Genomic DNA, 26,440 nt, shown 5'->3' on the forward strand with positions numbered 1-26,440 from the left:
AGTCCTAGCCCACAGCACAAGGACTCATGCCAGCTTTTAAATTAGCTCATCAGAACTCAGCCCAATTAATTCATCCAGGAAGACAGTCAAGTTTACAAATTTCATTTGGGTTCCCTATTTTCCCAGCTCCTGTCTTCAAATTTCAATAAAGACCTGTAACAGATCTCAGATATAGAAAGACTAAAAAGCTTCTTTCTGAAAGTCAAGGATACTCCACAAATTCCACAGGAGACTTCGTAAGTTGCTCAAGCCCTTTGGTTTCCACAAAGGAAGACATTTCAAAACTTTTGTTGCGTTCTGAAATTTTAAAGGGAGAAGAAAAACAGTGACATATTAGAGCATGAAATTGTATCCAATACATGAGCTGCAAACAACTGGTTTAGTCTCAGTCCCCTGATCTCATCTACTGTTCACCAGCTCATTTCACCTTAATCTTAAAAGGATTTATGTACACAGGCATTTGCTGACAGTGGCAAGCTCGCTCTGTACACAATCAAGGGTTCTGTCCAAACTCACACTAGCAATGCCCCAAATTGAGGGGACTTGTATTGCCTGAGATTGTTACTGTATCAGCTGCGCATAACAGAAAGTCAGTGCAAGGACAGAGATCTCTCATGTTTGCTTGCAAAATACCATGTTCATATATTTGAGAGGTATTGTCCAAAGCTCACAGGTGAGACATAGAAGTATTAAGGCAGCTTTTGTGGGGAACAGAGCGGACTGACAGATCTCTAGACTCTTTGTGGGCAGATACAATGGCTTTGAGCCAATTTGAAGCTGAAATAACTACTGTCCATATCAGATTAAGCTAAGCAATATCCTAGCTCTGCCTACAGTGCTTTGTTACTTTCAGTACATCAGGGTAAACTCACATCTGTCTCAAACAGTCATGGAAACAGTGCTATCTAATCATGTCTGAAGGTACAATCCTATGTCCCAGCAGGTCTTCAGACCTAACCTTCAGACCTAACCCTGGACTCGTCTGAAGCATCAATAAACTCCTTTACATGGTCAGACTTTCTGACCTGACAGTGGCAAAAAGCTCCTGCTAAGTGTATAATTAGGTCGGACTAAACATTCATTCGTGTATCATTTGTTACTCACCTTTGCCTGATGTTTGCGGAGCCTTTCAATGTACCCACATGACATGCTGTAGCACAGCCTAAGTCAAGACCCTTCAAGCTTCAATATTTTTTCTTTTGAACTTTTATACAGGAAATAAGGATTCCTGTAAAATAACAGCTTCCCATTTCAGCACAATCAGCTTCATAGATTGCCTACAAGGGACTACAGCACTGAGAGATCACATCCATTAAATATATCAGCACTGCTCTCTCTAGAAATGAGGTAAACAGAGCATGTAGTGAAACATGAACTCTCTAGCCTAACTGCTTTATTGAAAGCAAACAGTAAATCAGAGAAAAAAGCTTGCCCTCATCCAGTATTTGAAGAAATTGTGCCACAGTAATCCAAGGATGGCCAGGAGGCCAGCCTGGCTGGCTCCTTGAAGTCAAACTGGGAAGCTGCAAGAGCCTGATAAAACTGAACAAAAGCACTTGTCTTGCAGAGAGAAGCAGGACTGAAACAGGTGGGCATTTTCCTTAGAGGAAGCCAAAAAGGAAACAATGGCTCCAAAGATGTAAAGAGCTAGATTGTTTGGGCCAATGTGAGAAGAAAATGTACTGCCAACTCGCGATCTGCGAACTAGATGGTTGCAACTGTTCTCGTTGTATGTTGAAGAGTCAGAGGATGACTGCGCTGTTCCAGAAATGATTCTCTATCCCTAGGAGGACTGGGACTCACACTTTGTAGCAGTCTATATTTCTAATTAGCAACCGACATGCTACTTCCATTATTTATAGCTGTTGTCTCCTAAAGGTGAAAGATTCCTGCCATTCCTTCAAGGCTGCTTTTCTACCACTCATCTTCCTTTCCAACAAGCAATATTCTCTCTTTCTCTAGATTCAATTCCAGACAGCTCACTCCCATCTCTGCTCCTTATAACGTCTCTGAGATGATTCCCCTTGCTAATGGGATAGCACTAGCAATGCACACATATAGTGCTAACGTAGACTATGAGGCTATCACTTGTATAACAGATCAGTTTGTTTATGAATAGGCTTTCATGTATCTGAATGTTTTGAGTTTTTTTTTTTTTAACTGAATCATGAAGTTTCTTACAAATCATCTAAGAATGATCACTGATTCCCAGGAACATGCTATCAAAGGAAGCTTTCCTGCAACCCCTAATAAACACTTTGTATTACAGGAGAAACATTTCAGTAGATGGCAACCTATACAAAAAAGATCAAATGAAACCTCATAAAATGACACTGAAATACATTAGTTATTTTTTGTTTGACAGTCCTGTTCCACTTCTTCATCTCATTGCTTCAGCAGTTACTTAGTTTAAAGTGTGTCCTATCAGGAAACAGACTAGTTGTGTTCTACCTCCACAGTTATTTGACCAATGTAAGACTACTATTTAAAGTGTGAAAAAAAAATACTCAAAGAAAGAAAAAGAGCACTTCTTTTGTTCTAATTAGAATACAAGTGCTAGATTATTATTTTTAAATTATTATTATTATTATTATTATTATTTTGTAGTAGTTTACTGTATCTCTCAGCTTTATCTTAAAGTAGCGCATCTGCAGAAAACAAGAACGGGTAGTTATTAAACGACTCACTAAATGTTCACAACTTAATCAAACTCCTAAATAAGAGCAGTTATTGCCTTGTAGTATCTGGGGAGGATTAAGAAACCCATCCTTTGATGAAAAGACTGTCCAAGAGAGGCATTTTTCTCTCATGATATGTTATACCGTGCTGTCTTATCAAGAGGAAGTCACTATAGAGTGGCTAAACAACTCACTAAAAACTCTGAAAAACTTGAAATAATACCTTGGAATAGTTACAATTATTTGCTGTCAGAGAGAGGGAACCTATCTAGTGAGGGCAATCAGGGGACTGTTACAGATCCAGTTGTATTCAATATTTCTGTTAACAAGCTGGATGCGAGACCAAAAAATGCACTTCTACAATGTACAAATGACAGCAGCAGTGAGATGCTGTTAACGTCATGGAGGCCAGGATCACAATTCAAACCAAATTATGAATTAGAAAATACTGAATTAGAAAAAGGCTATAACACTGAAAGATGAAACTTTATGCAAGACAAGTGCAGAGCATTACACAATGCAATCTGTTAAAAACTGGATAGGCATCAAATTAAAAACTAATCCTCATTTAACTCTTTACTTATTCAGCTCATCTTTGCTGAATTTAGTGAAGGTTCAGCAGTGGTTCCAGGCCAGGATTAAGACCAGAAGCCACAAGTCTTGATATAGTGGCCACTGCTTTGACCAACTGGCAACATTTGCCTCATAATGATTTTTTTTTTTTTGACACAAACACCAGATATATTAGTCCTTTAATATTATGAGTTCACAGAAACAGTATGATTGATCAGAGGTCACATGAAGACTTAGGGTTAAAAATGTGGGCATGAGCAGTTCTGATCAAAGGTCACATGAAGACTTAGGGTTAAAAATGTGGACATGAGAAGTTCTTCAGAAAACACAAAACTTGGAAAGGCGCAGGCATGTGAACAGAAGAAATCTACACAAGAGAATTTTATAACAGCTGCATCAACTTGTCCTGCTAGGATTCACACGGCTTCCTTTCCAAAAGGAATATCTCCTTCCCACTGTGTACTTGCAACTCTCATTAGAGCTAATGGAGATTATGAACATTCAAGGGACACTACTGTAGGGAACAAGCACAGCTCTCTGCACGATTTTGAGAATGCTTATGTGTATGCCGGTATAAATACACAAAAACATAAGAACAGGTAGATAACTTCTTATATGTTTATTATTCAAGATGAGTAAATGCAAAATCTTATGTACAGATATGGACTTATGCACCAATTACCTGTCTTCTGCTAAGGCCTCCACAAATCCATAATAAATTAAAATGCTATAAACTTCTTTAACGAAAAAGCTCCAAGAGCATATTGCAACCTGTCAAAACAAAGTGAAAAAGGGCAGGCAAACAGTAGGGGGTTCTGCACCAAGAAAGGAAAAGATGCTGCAGTGTTTACTGAGGATGCCACAGAGTGCATTCTTAGCAAGGCATCTTCTGTAAAAGCCCATGGGGGACGAAGTTACGATTTTTTCTATACAACACACAGAGGCAGGAAAGAGTGAATTTGCGTGTGGGGAAGGGCACACTCCCTGCTTACACTGAATGCTATATAAAAGTAGCACAGGGAAAACAAAGCACTTGCTCCATCTGACAGAATATTTATGACCACTTTTCTCAAACTCCTTAAGTTACTTTTCAGGTATGGAAAACAAAGACAATCTAAGTAAAACATCTTTTAAAATGTTTTTGAAATGTCAGCATGTTTACTGTTGATGAAGCTTGATATTTAGACTAATGCAGGTTTCAAAATAAATATGGATTTATCTGGCTGGATACCAAGGAAACATCTCTGTCCATGCATCTAATTGAGAGGAAGCCAAGTCATTATTTCTCCAGAACTTTCTTCCAAATACTTGCTAGGTAATTTTTAGTATAAGATGCCACTCATGCTTAGCTTACTTACTTTTTGATACTTCAAAGGACTCAAACTTCACAGGCTGAATGTAGTTCACCAGGTTAGACATCTCTTCTGTGGCCATAGCCTCACTTCCAGCAGTACCCTAGGACAGAGAAGGGAAGGCTGAAGTTTTGGTCTGTTAAATTCCATGGTGGCCATCAGGGGCCACAAAACCAAAGCCTAGTTACTGTCAATCATGGTACCTTTCACTAATCCTGGCTTAGTGAAATCAATGCCTCACACTGGGAGCTTCACATATTAATGAAGAAAATATGCTATAAAATTTAAATGTTTAATTAAACTGCTCTTGCATTCATTCTTTCAGTGCGGCTTCTAGGGAAAGGTCTGTATTACCTGTGCAGATGGCATGGTGCTACACACACAGTGCTAAGCACACTTACCAGTACTATCAGACAAATAAAAAACATAGCTCCAAATTTTCAACATCTAGTTTTTCTTCCAACAGTGATAAATATACCACAAGCAGTTGTCTAACACATATCAGCTGTGGTATTAAGTCTTATTCCTCCCTAAATTAAAAAAATAAAATAAATAAATAAATAAATAAACCAAATGTGCTTCCAAACTGAGTGACAATCAACTTCAGAAAGTTGGTGATTCCCAGTGTGCTGCCTTCCTTTCTCCACTAGATGGCAGTCCCACTCCTGGTAACACAAGCCAACCCGTAACTGGCGGAATCTACCCATCACTATAAAACAAATCCATGCCCTTACTTCATCCATCGACGACTTTTTACAGTCATCATCATAGTCATCGTCATCATCGCTCTCAATCTCTGCTTCTCCTGAAACGTTTAAGCAGAAGTTAATTATTGGCGTAAGCAATAGCTATAAATAAAAGGGACAAATTTGTAAAAAGACATGCAAATAGCACTGCTTAGAAGATGTACATGTGCTTTTTGTGCAGCACAAATCAAAAAAACTGTCTTGAGGGATATGCCCATCCTCATCACTGGTAAGTTGTTATTACCTAACTAAACAAAAACTCTTGCTTTGCAGCTGCTGGACACTTAGTATTGGAAATCATAAGGCAGGTATCAGCGCTAAGAAAAGAGCATCGTGGTGTGCATAGTGTGCAGAGTGTGTAGGTATAGTACTACAAAATACTCCAAAGAGATGTTCCCATGCTTGGGTCACAGCTCTGGGGTTTGGGATTCTATGTCACAGGATCCATGCAGGACCTTCGGTGAATGCTGTCACTCCCCTTGGGAAGCAGACACAACAGCATTCACAGGGTGAAAAAAAGTGTGTGAAAACTGATGGGATTCACATGCTGTGGTAACAAGGGCTGCTCAGAGTAATACATCTGCTTTGAAGATAACGCAGTGCATGTTCTCAGGTAGCATAGCTGGCAGGAATTGGCACACAATTCCCTTCACTGAGACTACTTTGGTGTGTCTTAGTGCTTGGACTCATAGCTCAAATGTGCCGGCTGAGGGCAGTGCAAATCAAATAATGTGACAAAGATGCGTAAAGCTCATCCTTTCCCTGAAAACATACTGATGGAGTAAATAGAAGCAAATAAAACATTTTAAGCCTTGCTCCCAATTGCAGCGTACTTAAAAAATTCCAATTGGCAAGACACAGATTCTTTATTGTTAATTACTGAATATCCCTCCCCTCTCAATGCTTTGATATGGTTGAGCTAGAAATCAATCCATCTTTCTCTTTAGAAACTCCTCCTTTGTGTTTGGCTATCAAAAAGTATACATCATGCATCTTTAGAAGACTCTGGAAAAGCAGGTTTAACTTATACTGCAGTCACCTATCCACAGCAGATTGACAACCGTCCTTAAAGGTTTTATTCCACAAACCTTTAATCTCTCTTCAGTGGTGGCAATTCTATTTTGGCAGCCCAGAAATATAACCACCGTGCAGCATTCCCAAACTCTCCAGAGAATGGTAATTCACTTTCAGTTCCTTCCGTCCACGTAAGGTCGAATCCAAAGCCCACTGAATCTGGAAACTCCTCTTTGTTCCAAGAGGCCTTGAATCATGCCCAGTGGGCCCTTTCTGAACATGTACAGCACATATGATTTAAGTAATGAGCGTGCCTTTCACAACCAAATGATGACTACCCAGGCTGCATTTCCTTCCAGATGCAGATGTTGAAATGTCATGCTTTTATTCATGAACGCATTTCTTCCTGAACATTTCATTGAAGAAAATAACATGATTGCTCAACAGGCTCAAGGGATGGCTCAGGGAACTTCAATGCGCTGCAAAGAGCCAGCCATGCTCTCACAAGATTTGCAGTGACAGTCTTGGGACGGGAAGCTCTTGATTTATCTGGACAGGCAAAATAACACTTCTCGTTGTCTACAAAAAGGGGGACGTGGGTAGACTTCAGCCAGCTTCCACTGCCAAGATACCAGGTGGATGATAGCTTGCTTTTGCTATAAGTGTCCAAGGAGGGAAGTATGCAATACAAAATTCATTTATTTAAAAATATTTAACAGGAAAACTCCCAAGGAGATCAGATCTCATTTGGATCCGTCACTACAGGAAGGACATTAAGGTGCTGGAACATGCCAGAAAAGGGCAACAAAGCTGATGGGGGTTCTGGAGATCAAGTCTTATGAGGAGCAGCTGAGGGAGCTGGGGTTGTTTAGCCTGGAGAAGAGGAGGCTCAGGGACAACCTTATCGCACTCTATAGATACCTTAAAGGAGGCTGTAGCCTGTAGGTGGGGGTTGGTCTATTCTCCCACGTACCTGGTGACAGGATGAGGGGGAATGGGCTAAAGTTGTGCCAGGGGAGGTTTAGGTTGGATATTAGGAAAAACTTCTTTACTGAAAGGGTTGTTAGGCATTGGAATGGGCTGCTCAGGGAAGTGGTTGAGTCACCATCCCTGGAGGTATTTAAAAGATGTTTAAGATGTTTAGATGTAGAGCTTAGTGATATGGTTTAGTGGAGGACTTGTTAGTGTTAGGTCAGAGGTTGGACTAGGTGATCTTGGAGGTTTCTTCCAACCTAAATGATTCTGAGATTCGGTGATTATCAAGTCCCGCATCAGACTGCAAATCCAGAACACATAATACACAGGACTGCAAACACAGAATAACAATTCCTAAGAATTTTTGAGACTACGACTACATCTGCATTGCCTTTCACTCAGCAGCATGGTTCTATGCTCAGACCCCAACTTCTTTTGCTGTTACACTGCTGGGACCTGACATCAGAGCAAGCCTTGGCCAGACCAAGGAGATGTCTGTGCTATGGATGCCCCCGTGCTCACCTTCCCACAGTGCTGGTGGGATCAGCTCAATGCCACCACTCCTGGCCCTCCTGGGAGTGTACAGATGTGGTATATCATAAAGGCACATGGTTTGTACATACGGCTGTGCTGCAGGTCCAAGCCAGTGTGCATTGGGGAGCATGTGTAAGAGGGACAACTAGCAGTAATGACATTACTACTATTATTTGCATTTAGATGGGACTACAAACCCAGGACAAGACAGGACGTCACTGTACTGTTATACAAATACAGGGAAAACAGAGACCTCCTGCTCCAAAAGCTTGCTTTCCAAGTATGAGACAAAAGCTGAGGGATTAAGAATTTGTTTCAAAATTTAAATACTCTTCAGTTAGCAAGCTTTGGCTACTTTCAGTACAGGCCTAATTTTGGTATGACGTATGGCCTCACCCAGCAGAACTGCAGTGTAATCTAAATATATATGGCTTCTTTGAAAATCTCACTTATTTGCTCGTGTCAGTTGTGCTAAAACTGCTAGGTCTAAGATTCTTCTTTAACAAAATGAGAATCTCACAAATGTTATCTCAGAAATTCTTTTTCTGCTTTGCCAGCATTGCTTCTTTATCCCAAGCTGTTGGATATAAGATTTTACGCTTACAGACATTATACCCTACTGAAGTTAGTTTTTACATCAGTTCCATGAAAAACTTGCAAGCCATTCTGAAAAGCTATTGCTTCAGAACTGTTTTTTAATTATTGCTACCATATCACTATCACCTAGCTTTCATGTGGTATGTTTTATAAACATATCACAAGAATGGTTTATTTGGGTTTAATTAAATCTGACCTCAAGCAGTGTAAGACACAGAGAAGCCTGCTATCAACTGACGTACAGATCTCTGTATTTTTTGCTCTGCTGTGAAAAAGATCATTTAAAATCTCAAGAAGGCTAGATCAGCACAACTTTCTCCTGCAGATCAGCAGTAACTCTGACAGTTTCTATACAATACAATAGAGTTATTTGAATAATATGCCCAACTTGCTAAGTGTAAAGATTATATTAAGGTTGAAGAACTGAAACACTTCATGTTAAGAAAAGTTAAGAATTAGGCTTCTTTTAGCAAGTCTTTAATTGCATTATTCTTCTCACGCTGCATAAAGAAATTGGTACTGGGTATAGAGGAGCATAACGTCTGCAGTGCCTTACAAGTTGCCAATACCGAGATGCCTATAAGGAACGAGGCAGTGCAAAGATGGGCATCATGATGACTGCTGAGCACTGCCCTGTACAACCAGGCTCTACTCTGGGTCTTGCCACAGCAGTCATAAAATGCCAAATAATTTTTAAAAAATGTTCACAGAAAGCTGGCATCTGATTTACAGAAATGCTCAGTGGTCACAGATGGAGCTGCAGCTGAAATCTCTGGAGCTGTGCTCTGAATACTTAAAAATTCAGCGTAGTCTTTAAAAACAAATCCTGGATGTTCCTTGTCAGTTGCCCCCAAACTGTTCTTAAACCCTTTCAGACTCTGTTGTTCCCAGATTAAATTGGATTAATACTATTTCACTCCCCACAGGTATTGTTCAGTTAAATTCACCGTTGTTTGTCGAGTGTTTATATGCAGTTTGGATATCCCTAAAGAAATTCACTGTGAGGTGAAGATGCTAGATCTGGGATCAAGAATTGAATGACAAAGAGCAAAAAAATATTGACTAATTGTCATTTTCCAAAAGAGGCATTCTAAAGGAGAAACAATGGCAAGGTAATGTATTTTGGCAGTCACAGATGAATCAAATGACCACATTATTTTGCCATCTCAGTTCTAGCATTTTCTAAACTGTATTCATCTTCAAAATCTACAGTTCACAGAAATTGCTACATAGGCAATACAGATATAATATTCACAGTTAATGTTTAAAATTGCATATGCTTTTATGGGACTTATTGCCCTGCCTTGCCTCATCATCGACACAGATGATGTCATTGATTCGTCATTCACATGATGTCATCATTCACATGATGTCATAATTCACAGCCCAAGTCTTTTCCTATAAAAACGCATGGAGGGGTTCCTGAAGTACAACAACGCTGTTATCCTCTATGAAGATCAGACAGAGGAAAAAAAAATATAAAGCAGAAATCATGCGGTAGGTTGTTCATTTCTCACTATATTTCAATTTTTGGAAAGGAGGAGGTTGGCATATTCTCACTTATTTTTCTGTTGCTTGTGTTTGTCTAAAGCAAATAATGAAAACAGTATTAAAATCATTCCTGACACCAGGATGACTCTTCTTTTGAAATCCAAGTCCTACACCAAAGCATGGCCTTTGTAAAATTTATTAACACAATTGCTGAAAACTCTTTCTTTCTTTGTTTCTAATAGGATAAACAATGTTATCCACAAATTCAGTATGATTTTTTATTTTTTTTTTTTTTGTTCAGCTTGAGGCAAACTGCCAGCATGAAAATTTTCAGCTCAATTAATCAGACTTTAGAAAAAATTACAAACAACTGGAAAAAAAAAATAACGGCAAATGGCAATGAACTTATATTCCAGCAGAGATTTCAATCTACACTGTAAGCATTCCACTAATAGGGCATAAACATCTATCTATGCTTTTAGCAATTCAAAATTTCAGTCTTAAGAGGAAGAAGAAATTCTGGTCCAGGGAACAGACACTTGCTTGGGAATCAGAATACATATATTTTGCTGCTTGTCCTGATGCTGATCTACTCCCATGGTTTAAAGTAGTTTATCTCTTAGTTATCTCTTTCTCTGCACTTTTCTTTTTCTGTTCTAGTTAGGCATTAAGCACTTCAGGGTAAAGGATGTATCTTACTATATTTTTGCGTAAAACACTCACAGTGGTCCCCTGCAGATCCTATAGGCATTAATAGTATATATGCATTAAATTAACTTTTCAAATTCATTTCTGATTTTGAAAGTTATGCTGATAATGAACAAATTAAATGATATACACTTTTTTCCATTGGCTACACTTCTAACAGTTGCTCTTGGTAACAAATATTTGTTTGTAATTATTTTTATTTTATTTTTTGCCTGTTTCCATCTCTGGAACAGAAGAACATTTTACAGCACTCTGCATAGAGTTCTGTAACATGTTCCCAACTACTGTAAAACCCTGCCTGACGAACAGATATTCTACCCCAGTTACCCTAAATCTTAGACATTACAGAACCACTGCAGTTCTCCTGTGCAGTAGGTTAAATGTAGCAAGGCTCTGAAAGGACACCAAATGATATGCACATCTCAGAAGCAACAAAAAAAAGAAAACATTTATATTTGATGTTGGGCTTAGGCACGCAACACAGGCAGACAACGGTGGGCGAGTTGGCTGCTTGCTCTATTTCCCAAACAGTGCAGATAAATGTTAGTATACATCGCTGATCTTTAGGTCACTCCGTAAGTGATTCCTCAGCCTCAAGCTTTCTCAGGCTCCTGGAGCAATGACACTTAGTGTTGTTTCCTGCTGAGTAAAACCTACACTGGTGTACCTTTACCTTGCTAGAGCAATGTAAATAGCTTGAAAAACACAGCTGTAATTAAGCATTTGTGTTTTAGTGAGAAGTATATTTGTAGATTCAATTCATACCTGCTCCTGGGGAGGAAGGTTCAAACATACTAGATGTATCGCTGCATGTGTTGGAAGCTTGCTCTGAGAGCTTCTTTTTTGCACTTCCATCTGCAGACTTATGGGACTTCTTTTTATTCTTCACTAGAATTTTGTACATTAAATCCATAGGGCTTGGAAGAGGAACCCCAGGCTCAAGCTTGAAGAAAAGGAAGAGAAATTTGTTACAACAACAGAAGAAACAAGCTTATGGCAATTTCTTAGGGCCCACATGGTGAAAGATAATTTTGTAAGCACTATGAGCCCTGTTAAAGTGAAGCGTATCTTGCAAAAGAGGCAACCTCGATGTTAAATGAAACAGGGCTACTGAGAGCGCTTATGGAAAATACCTTATGAAATGTCTACAGTAATAACTGCAGTAAATATTAGTTCAAATATGAAAGCATACGTTATAAAATGGCAGCTATAAGAATCAATTGCATTTAAAGGATTACAATTCACTGTAATGGAACAATCTCTGCAACAGAAACTATATGCTTAAGTCACCACAGCACACGTCATTTAATCCCCCTCCTTTAGATTATGTTTTGGAAGGCCATATATAAAGAATGACACAGGATTGAAACACTTAAATAAAAACACAGATATCTGTGATTTGATAAATACCAAACCATATTACCGGATATTTTTCCAATGGATCCATAAGCAGTGCATCTCCAAATATTAATCTGCAGTACTCTGCCATTTTTGCCTGTTGTTTAGGGCTAAAGGGTGGAAAAGAAATAAATAAATGAGTCCGACTAATGCTACAGACTGAAAGCTACAGTAATGGAATATCTAATATCCCTAAACCAGATATAATTTCCTGATCCAATCACTGTGAATTGTTCACAGAGGCATAGATATATCATGCAATTATTCCAATTCCTCTGATAGAGCTTATCAAAAGGATGACACATGAAGTTTGTAGTCACTTGAATAATAGTGAAACTGAACTTTTAACACTGAGTTGTATTTTCCAATGCGCCTAGTAGAAAACAAAAAATGAGGATGTCAGTTGTTACCTGGAAATAACTGTTGCATGAAGTTGCCTCTTTCAGGCAACATTTTTATTCAAAGTTTAAGTATTTTCCCGGTGTTACTTTATACTTATGCCAGGCATTCTTCTTGCACCACCTTTTCTCATTTGGATTTCTTTCTCTTGTTTGTCATACCTAACCTAAGGCATCATAGCCCAAACAGTTACACAGCCTCCTCTGCAGGTGCCCCTGTTAAACTTCCCAAACTGTCGGTACCTGTCACCTCCCCCAGTGTGTCTACAGGGTACAACCATACAGAATAATGAGCAGAAGATGTTACTTGGGTTTCAAAAGCAGCAAAAATGCATTAATCAAAGGCGCTGGTAGAGACGCAACTAGTTTACTGCAGATTTCATTCTAGCAGCCCACTTTCCCACCCTTTTTGTGTTAGCCCATGTGAGATGAGTGCTCTGGGTGCGGTGGCTGTGCAGCGTGACAGACTGTCCAGCTAGAGCCCTGCTTGCAGCTGTGCTGCAGCTCTGCACTGCTCTCCACCATAAAGTGCTGGTCCAGCCGCAGACCTCATGGGTGAGGCTGGTACCAGCAGTTTGCACTGCTCTCGCCAGCTCCACCAGAAGCATTCCTCCTGCTGGATCCCCATTGGCAGAAGTCACAGTGTAGATGTAATTGGTACTACTGCTAAGATGTATTGTGCCACTTTGGAGAATTTCTGTAATAAGTGCTGGTGTAACTGCACTTTTAATTAAATACTGCATGCATGTAATGCATATATAACTAGGATCAATATACCAGGTGGAGCTGCTCGAGGATTAGATTACTGTTTGGGTCACTGGTCAGATTCCTTATTTATGTATTTTGTTTTTGAATTATATACAGAGTCAAATTTTACCACCGTAAATTACTTCAGTGGTTTTCGTGACATCCTCCAGAAATAAACTGAACCTCAGCAAATTCTACTTATAATCAATTTTCCCAAAGTGCAACTCCAGAATGAAATAATTGCTGCATACCATAGTGATGGGAATTTTAGGACTGAAAATAGGTTACATTGCTTAGAAATATCACTAAAATCATCTGAAAACGTAGCTCAGTGCTACAGTCACTCTCTTTCTGATTTTAGACAACTATGTATTTTTGTTATACATGTCCATTTAATAAAATCTGCAACACTCAAGGCTTAGGTTTATTTGAAATTTTCCATTTTTGATACTCTGTTGAGAAGTTTCAATGAAAGAACAGGTTTATTTTGCTTAATATAACCTCCTCAACTACTATTAATTATGATCTGCATATCATGAAAGATACACGAATGGTATAAGCAGTTATGTTACCATGGAGCTATTTTTCATGACAAAGTAGAGCTGGGTATATATGAAAAAAGGCGTGCTCATTTTTCTCTTGCAAACTAGGAGTACAGCAACTTCTATGCCTATTTTGTCATTAGCCACCAACAGAGCACTTGGCACTGGAGCTCTTCCTGGGTTCAGCAGGGCCAAACCAGAGCTGAGATGAAGGCTGGGTGGCATTTGAATCAGAGAATGAAATTTCCCCAAGATCAGCATTCTGGACGTCCCTTGAAGCAGATTCAGGGTGAAACGGTCATTAGCTCAGTCATTTACAAAACATACTGAGAGTAGGTTTTAAATTATTCCACCAAGCTATACAAGCGCTGCATGCAGTTTAAATCTCTACAGGATTTCATCGATACTTTCTTTTACCTGCAGCCAATTCTGCAAAAAAAGCTAAGAGCCACTTTTAGCTGAGGATGGAAAATTAAGATGAACACAGGCAAGGCAGTGAAACTAAGAACCCACGAGGGAGAAGGTGATGGGAAGAACAGATCAGGCAATGACTGTGTGTTAGCTATTACTAACTGCAAGCTACCAAGGAAAAAAAAGGCACCTCACTCTGCTCTAGTAAGAAAGCAGACTGGGTATTTGCTACACATCTTGCCTACAAGAAGTCATTAAAGGGAAGTTTATTTCAATCTTCTTCACCAGTGTTTTTTGAATAGGCCTATGCTCTGAGGACCCAGAAAGTACAAGGGACATTTCCTTGAATCACAGGAGCACAATTACTGTTGTCCTAGTAATTAGATGTGAGATGCGACATCAGCATTTTTAAACGGGCACACCAACTCCAAAAACGAACTCTTTATAAGAAATAGAAAAAGCACACAAAACCTTAAATCTAATAAATTTCATACTGTCACCACAGCTAGAACAAATTCTTCTGATCTTCCATATTTAATTACATGTTTACCTCAAAGAGCACACAGTGAGGACTTTTATTTATGCATAAAAGAAACATTTAAAGCAGCATATTTTGGTTTAGCACATAAATTCCTGATCATCACTTTGCAGAGGCAAAAAGGAGGAAAAAGAAAATTATGCAGAAAACCTAACAGTTTTTAAAACTATCAAAAAATCTTGCAATACTGGAGGCCAAAGAACAAACATTTTTCATTACAGAATTAATTTTCATTGTGAACTGGACCATATGCACAGTTATTTTAAAAGCTCCTAAGAAAGGAGCTGAGTAATTTATGAGATAAAAATTATTCAAAAGTACCAGCATTTAAATGAGTGGTATTTTTTGCATGTTCCCCACAAATACATATTGTTTCAAGAGAGAGATCATTATTAATGGTATATATAGATTATGTATTACTTTTACAGTACTTTAAAAGTTGGAGTATAAGTTTCCTTTTACTTTCCCTTCTTTTCAAGCAACCAACTAAATACCAACTTTTCTACAACAACGTGTTTCCTCAATTGTGTTGTTAAGAAACAAAAAAAAAAAACACATTTTTTTCCAACAGAAAAAATGTCCACACCTATTGCTATTGGAAATTCTCTTGGCATTCACTTAGCTTAATGAAAACGGATTGTCTCAAAACAGCTGACTTGATCTGCTTTATTTTTTTCACTGTGTGGATATGGACAGGTATCACACGGAGCGATTATGTATGCCCCCAGAATATGCCAGGGCAAAGGAAGATAAAACGGGAACATGATACCTAGAGATATGGAAATACAGAGAATCTGAAGAAATGTTTTCATTAACATTATTGCATTGCTTGTATTTTGTTTTACTGTGTTTGTACTGGGCCTATTATGAAGGTCAATCACAGAGGCTCTCTAGCACTACTGCGCAACTATTGCTCCTAACATTGTATTATTATCACTTCTGCAGAGATAGTTACTCTGTATAAGACAAATAAAGACACAGATCCTCCCCAGAAGAGACTAAAATAATTTAAAGTGTAGGAAAAAAAAGTGATAAAAATCCTTTTAATATTTGAAGTAACAATTCCAGCAAGAAATCAGCAGTATGAATAACTGTAATTAAATTTAATCTTGGAAGCAATCTTATATGGATACTGTTCAAGGATCACTTAACCTTTTTGCTATGTCATCAGTGCATTTCTAATTATAGAGTGTCTGCTTTCAGATTTGCAGATAGCTTATCTTCTTGTAAGCCCAATTTTAAACATCAAGGTCTTCTTGAGGTCTTTTAAGAATTTTCAGGATAGTTCTCATTTTTTGATAGAAGCACATCTTTTCTTAGCATTGTCTTTTTTCAGTGTGCACATTTAGACATCAATAAAAATGATGGTATATATAATATTTTATATATTCCAAAATCTATATGCTTACCTCTTTTTCTAAATTTTTTATTGCATATAAATAAGCAAGAATGAACATATGACACAGTAGAGTTACAGTAAAGGAAATGAAATTTCTTCACGTTATAAAAGACATTTGAGAGGATTCTTTACAGGAAATACAAAAAAAAAGAAATTAAAATGGCACTACATGCCAACAAACAAATGATTTATTCCTTACGTGGACAAAAAGTGGTAAAAAATGTTCTCATGAACAAAAAACAGAAGGAAGAAAAACTGTATTTTAAGTCCACTGGTGATTAACACTGTCATATCTATATTGGTGATGTATAACTTAAAACCTCTGATAATTGCAATGTCTAAAAGTCATGCATACAAAACACAGAGTTAAACTGTATTTCTGCTTAAACCAATGTCAGTATTTCAACTGCTTTGTATTGGACCAGCATTTCACCCATGAATACTGACTCTCGTAACTTGAAAATCAGCAGAAAAATTTGAGTCACCCTGAAGTAGGAATTGATGTCATTAGGATTTGTTTGATAGCAGTTCTATGAAAACACTTATCATTGTTTGTTAATAACTCACAAACCTAGTTTTACGATCTAGGAGAAAAACAACATTCCATGTAAATGAAAGACAAACGGAGTATTCCATGGAATTAGGTGAAGGTTTCTTTGAGTGGCATGACTAATTGCAGATTTCTCTAGCAACTAGTGAAGAAATGAAGGGATAATTGTAGCAGTCAGTAAAATAACTAGAAATTATTTTCAGCCAAAGCAAAATTAGAACTCATACACACTAAGCCTGATAGTTTACTGCAGCAAAAAATCATAAATAGCAAAAAGTCTTACAAAGAGAAAATATTTGATATTGCTTCACTAGACTTGCTTTGCTAAAAACTTATAAGAACACATGAAAAAAAAGCCATCTAATAATACAATGAGGGATAATTCATTATTCCATGACTGGAGTTTTCTGAAGAGAAAGGTACAGTGGCTTCTGTGGGAGAAAACTGTAAAGACGGGAGTAACACAGCTGTAACTCTGGTCCATCTTTGACTTGTTCTCGCAGTATCACAACACCTTTAACTTTGACAAAGTTTCATCTTACAGTTTTAAAGCCCCTTACATACATAACTTCTTTCTGACAGAAGTTTAATTTATGCAACCATTTACTATTTTTCTTTCTTGAAACAGAACAGACCACCCTGGAATATTTGAAGATTTAAGTCTTATTGACTTTGTAGGAAGAAAAATGTAAGTGTTCTGTTTAAGATAAATCTGATGTTGCCTCTTCTCTGCCTCATAGTAACACAGTGAATTTATATTTTAAAAATCAAGAAGAATGAATACGAAATATAATGCATTGAAGAATGATGGTTGAGACCTTTTCTAAAGACCAGAGGTTGTATTTGGAAGTGCTGTGAGTTAAAAGCTACAGCCATAGGTGAATATAAGCAAGTTGAAAGTGATATAACTTACACCAAAAAGAAAGGAGTGAGGGGACCGATTAGAGTAAGAAATTAAATACAGCATCTGTGTGATCTTTTAGAGTAGAACAGAATCAACTAAGCAGGATTTAACAGTTAGTTAGCCGTTTTAACCATAGCCATGTGTCCTTTAAACATGCACATAGCAAACATACTCATCCACTAAAGGTAATGTAAACTTATTCTGTAAGGCATAGAGGTAGTGTAGGTCAGCTCTCAGATTTTAAAGTTTTCTACCTACATCATTTTTTTATCAGTATTGCCACATCTGTTCTTAAAACATTCTCACATAGCTTCTTCTACCAGTTCCTTCCCTTATGATGAGGATGTTCTTTCTAAAACAATGGAAAAGCAGTTAGCCCTCACCCTTTTTCCTTTTAAAGAAAAGGTTCTGACATCTTTTCTGACTTGTATTAAATCACTCATAACATTCCCAAAGATTACTTTTTATTTTAAATGAAAAAAAAAGTTTCTTAAACCAAATTGGCCACAGAAGCATTGCAAATGTTTTCATAGCAGAAAACAAAAGCAGAGAAGGCAACTGATGTTAAGGCACATGCTGTGTGTCAATCTCACCCCATTTTGAACAATCTGATCTCTCTATACTCAAAACCAAGCAAAAGAGTATGTCAAACTTAACGAAGAAAAAAAAATACAATAGTAGTAAGATAGATAACTGGGACAAATTTAGAAGCTTTTTCACTTTGTTTTCTTTTCTTACACAGGAAAACAAGCATTCTTTCTATACTCAAAACCAAGCAAAAGAGTATGTCAAACTTAACAAAGAAAAAAAACCACAATAGTAATAAGATAGATAACTGGGACAAATTTAGAAGCTTTTTCACTTTGTTTTCTTTTCTTACACAGGAAAACAAGCATTCTTTGCAATTAAAACAAACAACAACAACAAAAAAACAGAAAACGGCTTAGGAAATTTTTTTGTTTGTTTTTGTTTTGTTTTGGCAGAAACTGAACAGTTCCTGGACTTCCATGTAACCTATTTTGCAATCCTAGCAAGTATATGGTTCTGGCCTCTACTTCTAACACATGAGAAACAGGCCAATTCTATGCATAGAAGAGATGCACTTCACTTTTTTTTATAATTTTTTTTTTTATAGTCCCGAACAAGGTCTTTAAGCAGGTGAAATATTGCTTCTTTTTCTTTGCTGAAGTATCACTTCAATCCAGCAAGACATATCGAGACTGCAAAGTTAACAATTTGTCTCACAGTTATTCAAGCTTTTTCTTTCATACAAAAGTTTCTAATTCAGAAAAATTTTTAATAACATGCCCAATTCATTCTGATCACTTGGGGGTACATAAGCTGATGCAAGTTTTTGTTTTAGTAAGAGCTGTTGATTATATCAGATACTAAAACTGCCACAAATTCATACATAATCCTGTGCTTAGTTATAAAAATGTAAAACCTTACAGGGAAACAAAGTAATTACTTACGAATCCACATGATTTTCAAAGGAAAGGAGGATTGGAAAGGGCGATGTCTTAAATGCACACTCAGCAATAGCTTCTATTACTTCCTAAAGAATCAAAATGTATACAGTTAGAAATTTGTCTCTAAAGAAACAGCTTTTTTGTCTTTGAAGACAGAAAAGACCTAAAGAGTTCTGAAATAATATCCAAACCCCCTGAAAATCATACTCAGACCTTCTATTGTAACCTTTCCTGAAAGCTGTGCATATGCTTTTGTAGCAACTGAATTTTTCAACCTGATCTGTAATCAAATCTCCAAAATGTTTGACGAGTCTCCAGCATTGCATTTCTCCAGAAATGACTTACGTCTGCCTAAATCAATAGTTTAAATGTTAAATTTGGTCTTTGCATGGAGTTGTTCCATGCCTGAAGCTATGTCTTTCATGAATTATTTTGCATAATAATAAACATACTCTGACAAACTTGCGTCTTCTAAACATCATCTGCACAAACATGCATCTGTAAAATCCTTTAGTTACTCTGACTCACACGTTTTTTTGTTTTATTCTGTTTTGATGAGAGAAACACCCTTAAGTCAAAGAAGAGAGGAGAAGAAAAGAGAAATTATTTAGTTGTAACAGTTGGCTGTGTAGTAATCATCAAACAGGGCTCAGAAACGGAAACTTCCATAGAAGTGTCTATTTGGTTTTGATGGAAAATGGCAACTGTAAATAGAGTAGAGGAATCATTTGATAACACTAATTTTAGTAGGGTGCACAATACAGCGAAGCACTCAGTGTTAGAAATTATTCATGTTTTCCTATTGGAGATCCTTTTTTCAAGAGAACGTATCAAGCACTGAAGACTTTACTATCTTTGTTGTCAACCTCTGGAGTTTAAAAGACCTCATAATCTTTTTCTGTCCCAAATCGTAATGACGACTAAAATTAAAAGGTTTATTTACTTTGAACAAGCACTCTGAGGGGATTCATTTTATTCACTTTCTGTACTTTAAAATGCTCAATTCAGAAGTGTAACAGTAAGAAATGCACTTTGTAACTCAAAAGCTGGGTTTCTGGTATGTTCCTCCTAATATTTTTTGAAAAACCCAGGGCTGGAAGTAACACACAAGCCACCTCAAGATCTTCTGATATGAGCTAGAGTACATACAGAATTTACAGTCTTCATGCAAGTAAAAAAAAATACACAGCTCAGGCACAGATAGTCATAGCTTCCCTTACAATATGAGAAACTTTTTCTAACAGGTCTAACAGGTGATGAATGACTGTATTTAATAAAATGCAGTCACCCAATATTTAAATGCCTCACATACCACTAACCATTCATGTGCTTCAACTAAGCATTGAGAGAAAGCAGAAAGGCAAAGCATTTACTGTAAGAGTAGTAAATGGTGCAGAAGTCTGGATCACTGTAGGTGGGAAGCTGCAGTTTCACAGCAGCGATTCTCCCATGGGGAACGTCACTCCATGATGGAGTCATTCCTGCCACATGCTTTCTTTCTAACACCAGTAAATCATTGAGTGCTGGTGCCGCATTACATCAGTAATAATATGGGATTCTCAAGAACATCTAAGGCAATTTTACCATTACAAGGGCACAGCAGGGCTGAGAACAGGGTTACAAATACCCAGCCCTCTCACCTAGATGCTTTCCACCCACATCATGGGTGTTGGCTTGATCTCCACCCACTTGCACCCTACCTCCTTGCTTATGGAGCTTGAGATGAGCAGCAGTGCAGAGATCAGTTCTGAGGCCTTTCTTGCTCCTACACACTACCCTAGCTGTGAACTAAATCCATAAAGTTATTTTCAACTGCATTCTCAGTTGCAAAAAGGGACAGAATTCAGCATGGGTGGAGAAGATTAGCCTGAAAGAATAAAACCAGGGTGACACTGATGAAATCTGGGGGTAAAAAATTCAGATATTGGTTCAATAGAGTAAGAGGTATGCTGGTGATTCAGTCATGCAGTGCCTTCAATGTAAATGCAAATTCTCTATGGTCAGAAAAGAACAACATGTTAAATTCCACATTTTACTTCAGCTGCAGAATGACTCACCTGAAACAGGTCTCCAAGGTATATATAAGTACATATGCACAGATTCCTGGTTGTGGAATGAAAAATACCCTATAATATCATACTCTTGCAGCAGCTCACAGACTGCAGCTGAGAAAAACCTCACCAATTTCTATGTCATGAAGCCCGTAAAAAGCAAACAAACAGGAAAAAAAAAATCCAACACTAAAACCCCAAAACAAAGCCCCAGAAACATAAGAATGGGTAGTACATATTGCTTCTGTACCCGCACTTCTGAAAGCCTATCTGAGGCAGTGAAAACTGACAGACTGAACAGAAGCGTTGTGTGCTGTGGTCACACCAAACACATGAACCAACAAATAATTCAGCACTGAAGACGCAGTGATCACTCTGAATTGAATCACACACTTCTGACACATCATTTCGCTATCATTTTGCTCCTCCTAAGTCAAGCAGCACTCTTTGAGTGTTCAAAAGAAAACCAGCAGTCAATACATTTTTACAGTTTCTATGTGGAGAAAAAATGTGTCCTACAGTGACAGATGAAATATCCCTGAATTGGTTTAAAACACCTTCCAATATCTCTCCTGCAAAAACAATGCCTAGAGTTGGACATCTAAATAACCAGAATGATTACCACTATGATTCTCATTCTTGCTAATGCTCTTTTTAAGAATTAATTTTGTTTTAAATTCCTGCTCATGGCCAAAGGAGTTGAGAGCTATCTTCCTTAATTAAAGGACTTCCAGCAATCAAACTCGATGCATATAAACATAAATGGTTTTCATCAGATTCATGGCAAAGTTAATAACAAAAGTGCAAGAAGGTTGTGTTTTACATTTTCCTGTGATTAACTCAATCAGTGGAGAGTTAGAGAAAGCAAACTGACAAAAAGCAAGGGGATGCTCTGCTGTGAGTGAAATTTGGTGTTTTGTCTGTGTAGTAGTATTGTTATTTTTTCTTCAAGGAAGGCATTATAAGACAAAAAAAAAATCAACTCATGCTTCAGTGTTGGAGACATGCCTCATATTTTAACTGGTAAAAAATCCACATCTATCACCTGTAATACAAGCAAATTCAGAAACGGACATTTTTCCACATCTTCTTGCACAGGGAAGTCTAGAAATATATTTTCAGGGCAAGTTAGTGTCTCAGATAACCAAGAATTATTTCTTCAGACTTCAGAAATGATATCTTGATGTATTATTACAGGCTTTGCTAACTACCAATATTGAAACTATAGCAAAACACCTCCATCCCATTCCTCTAACATGTCAGATCAAAAACATCTTTGACAATAACAAGGTAACAATTTAACATTATTGCTAGGGTAGAGCATCTGCCTTTTATTATGGAAAAGGGAAATGGAAGATGACATTCAGAAATACAGATGATAGGTTTAGGGTTTGAATGGCATTAATAACCCCTCACATCCTCCAAAGCTATGTATTTTTCTTTTTCATCCTCTAGTGCTTCAGATCTGATCCCAAGTATCAGGGATATGTGTAATCACCAAGAACCTCTTCCTCTGCGAGTTTCTAATACCGCAACTTTTCCCGTGATTCCCCACATTCTCTGAAGTCTCCTCTTAAAACTTCTTTTTACTCCTACGTTTTTCCTCCCTTCCACCTTTGCAGGAACGAATTTGTCATGCATTTTATGTGAAAGAAACCACCCTGGCTAAAGCCAACCACGTCAGCATGCTGTGTTGCTGTACCTTGAAGGATATTTCAGTTGTCATAGTGAAACCGTGTGTAATGACCGGCTCTTCTTCAGCTGTTCGTCCTTTCCAGCAGTCCAGCTCCACACAGCGGCAGCCTGACAAAAGCACTTGCCGATACATCTCCACCGATGAGTTACCAGCCAGCTGTCCAGCTGAGACAACATAACGAGAACATGAAAAAAGAGAAGTCATTTCGGGCCTCAGGAATAAATACAAATAATCTAATAATAATCAGAGTTAGCAGCATCTTTTACCCTTGGCCGACAGGAATACCACTCAAAGGCATACAAAAAGCACAACAACTTAATGGAAATGACTTAGGCAGAGTCAATGTCATGGTTTTTATTTTGCCATAAGTTAAACTGCTGCAAGTGAAGAGAAACAACTGAATCGAAGCAAATACAAAAACTTCTGTTAGATAGAATTGACATAAAATAACGTATTAGTTCTAAAAGACTTCGTTACCCTTTGACAAGCAAAGTGAAATTCAGAGGCAACTCAGGACAGCAAGAGTACATTTTCTAATAACGTGCAGTGTTTAGTGCAAGATAAAACCAACCTCCTGCACAGTCACTAATAGTGCCATTACTAGGTCTCAAATCTATATTTAACTTTCTAATAGCTACATTCAATTGGTCAGTAAAATTTCCTGACGTGATAATCCACTATGCAGAAAGAAACTTAATTAGACTACCAACTTCCAACAATGACATAATATAAACCAAAAAATAAACACGGAAAACTCAGTTCTTCCCAAACTCAGGAAGTATTAAAACCCAAACAAATCCAGATGTTGCATTCAGGGAAGGATATCCAGCCAGGGTGTTTTCATCCGCTTCAGCAGGTTTGGTTCCAGTCAGATGGATACAAATTTCTTGTAGCAGAGAGGCAGAGATAATGGAAGAGTGGCTTAGTGCTTGTTTTAGATGTGAAGAAAATGGATGTAGTTTCCTGCTTTCTAGCAGACTTGCCAAGAAGGTCTTTATGGATTTCTTGAAGGGCATTCACTTGCTTTTTAAGGAGGCAGTGAGTTCATTTATGCTAAAGATTCTTCATTGACAGGAGTTGCATAAAACACTTCATCCAGACTGGCATATAATATAGCACAGATTAATCCTTGCTTTACTCTCTTTAGATTTTATGTTGGAAACTGTATGTTTTGGTTTGCTTCACTGAGTAGCATTGTCTGCTTTCTCTGTGTTTTTACCTTCTGCTATGTATGGACTGTAACAGAATAACCTTTCTATGGGAAAATTCCTATTTATCATGCATGTCTTATGCGTGAACTGGATCATAAATACTCAAATGCATTAACATTATTCCTACTGAAATCTGTAAGGTTTCTCAGCACCTGCTGGAACTGACGGGAAACACGCGTAAATAACACAGCTTGGCCACTGCTGGAAGGTTCTGAAAATCCAAATGGAGTCAGCAAAGCGACAATGTGCCTCTTATTTTACTTCACTTTTTGTGTGTGTTTGTGCTTCTCCTCTGATTAAGGCAGGTTATCTTTGCTCACACAGTAACCTTTTTGGTGCAATCCCAGTATCTGGGGTAAGCAGAGGCTCTTTTTCTTCGCAGGACTCAAATGAGCATGAGCATGGATCAGGGTACAACAGCACACATTTCTGTGTACTCATCCCTAAGCATCTGCTTATGAAAACTTGGCAGTCATTATACGGGTCCTCTGAGCTCTGCTGCCTGAAAAACTGAACTGCATTCACTTTGAACTCTATTTTCATGTTCTCCATCTTTTCCCTCAAAGCGTATCAAATTTTGATTAACAAACTATTTTATGATTAACAAGCTCTGCTATACCTCCTGAGAGACTACTGGCTGTTATTATTGCTAAGTGTTTTGGACTACAAGATCCATAACCTTCGAAAGTGCTTAAGTAAATCATGACATGCATTGCTTGTCATGTAACACTTTCCCACACTACCTTATTAATAAAGCTCGGTCCTTTTGGAAGGATTTCTGCTCAGAGTAAGAGGATATTTAACCGCCAAAACATTCAGTCATCAGAAAGAATCCCAGTCAGAGTGAAAAATGCTAGCAAAGGTTTTAATAGTTTCAATAGTTCTTAATTTTTTCTAAAACATGGATTATTAGAAATCTTTGCTCAAATGTTTTTGTATGTCTATTATTTATAAACTTCTGCCATGTGAGTCTCTATCTGTATCCATTCCAAAATGTGCTAACAGAGACACTAAAGGGAATACATGCAGAATGACATTTTTAATATCCTGAATACAGATGAAAATTTTAATACTGGCAATTAAAAGCATTACGTATCCCCTTCTATAATACACATAGCATCTACAGTAGTGCCACAATATTTTTATTACCTTATGGTATATTGGGTAAGGAGAAACAAATTCTGACAAAAAATAGCTTTTAAAAATGTATTGGGGCAGCCCATACCTGACATGTAACAGGACACTAAGGTCAATGAGCCGGTGCTCATTTATGCATGCTGAGAATATGAGCCTTGTTTTACCATATAGAGTATTTCCAAACTTCTATAGCTTTAAGAGACTCGTTGCTCAGCAAGTGCACTCTTGTTGGGTTCATTTAGCACTGTTTTGACAAATGCAAGATATTTGGAATATTACATGGACTTAAAATTTTATTATGATTTTAAGACATGTATCCTCCCCAAACGGGGGAATATTTAAATCCAGGTGTTTGTAGTCACTTGACTTCTTCATTACTCTAGAAATAGAAGCTGCTCCTGCCACCTCACCCACCTACGGCACCATGTTCTCCCATCACGAGGTGCCTGCATACTGCCTTTGCCCTGCACACGTGTGATGCCAGACCTCATCTCTTCTGGGAAGTCCCAGAAAAGCAGACAGTGCTCTGGAACATATGTCATCGTTTGCAACATGCAAACTCAGAGCCCTGTACTACTAGGAGTCTGGCTCTGGACTCCAGCAGTAGCAGAAGGTGTTGGCGTCGGTATTTTTAGACACCATACATTTATCTGAATTTATACTCCTTTTAAGGTATTTTGCCACAAACAGGAGAGTTGAATTAGACCCCACAGCGGTGTGATGTATGCTGCTGCTGCTGCTGCTTGTATGTTAGTCAAAACAAGGCTCTTGCCCTATATCTTGTTATTTTTAATGCTTTCTCAGATCTGATCAATCTAATAATCTCAGATCTGATCAAACTTTTTTTTAACCTTTATGTTGACCTTTGTTGCTATTGGAAGCAAGCTCCCTCTAGAAATGTTGGTGTCAGCTGCTAATTTGGAATATAATAATTAGTTCTGCCTTAAGGATACAATCTAATTGATTTTTCCCCTCCTTTTTACATGGTTTCCACTCACTTTAAAAAGTAAAAACCCTCTCACTTGGAGTATGGCTTCTAAAAGAGGGAACTGGCATGGGTGGGCATGTACCCCTTTGGACAATAAAAAGGTAAACTGATGTTCAAGAGCACATATATGAACATTCAGCTGTAAATATTGGAGCAATCATTGAAAAACTTGACAGAGCTGGAGATCCAAGGCATTTTTAATTAGAGGTCTGCTTAACTGAGTACTCACCTTCTCAGAAAAGCCAACTGTCTCGGAGGAAGATGAAAGAGAGTGTCGGGCAGATAGGAATCACCAACCTACAGAAGCTGCTGAACATGTGCCTGCAACAGCAG

At 37.8% G+C, this 26,440-nt stretch overlaps 1 protein-coding gene across 10 annotated transcripts in view; it reads right to left on the reverse strand.

The window, feature by feature from the left end:
• Positions 1-26,440, reverse strand: part of PLCB1 (phospholipase C beta 1) — a 415,710-nt gene that overhangs the window by 89,619 nt on the left and 299,651 nt on the right. For all 10 annotated transcript variants that reach the window (XM_080585528.1, XM_080585529.1, XM_080585527.1 and 7 more), the window contains 7 exons: positions 22,778-22,935; positions 19,028-19,110; positions 12,092-12,176; positions 11,434-11,611; positions 5,338-5,408; positions 4,610-4,706; positions 213-297 (listed from right to left, as the gene is read on the reverse strand). In XM_080585528.1, the coding sequence (XP_080441654.1) occupies positions 213-297; positions 4,610-4,706; positions 5,338-5,408; positions 11,434-11,611; positions 12,092-12,176; positions 19,028-19,110; positions 22,778-22,935 (757 nt within the window). The remainder of the gene's footprint in view (positions 1-212; positions 298-4,609; positions 4,707-5,337; positions 5,409-11,433; positions 11,612-12,091; positions 12,177-19,027; positions 19,111-22,777; positions 22,936-26,440) is intronic.

The sequence above is a fragment of the Anser brachyrhynchus genome, assembly GCF_964034855.1.
Source record: "Anser brachyrhynchus genome assembly, chromosome: 3".
Lineage (NCBI taxonomy): Eukaryota > Metazoa > Chordata > Aves > Anseriformes > Anatidae > Anser > Anser brachyrhynchus.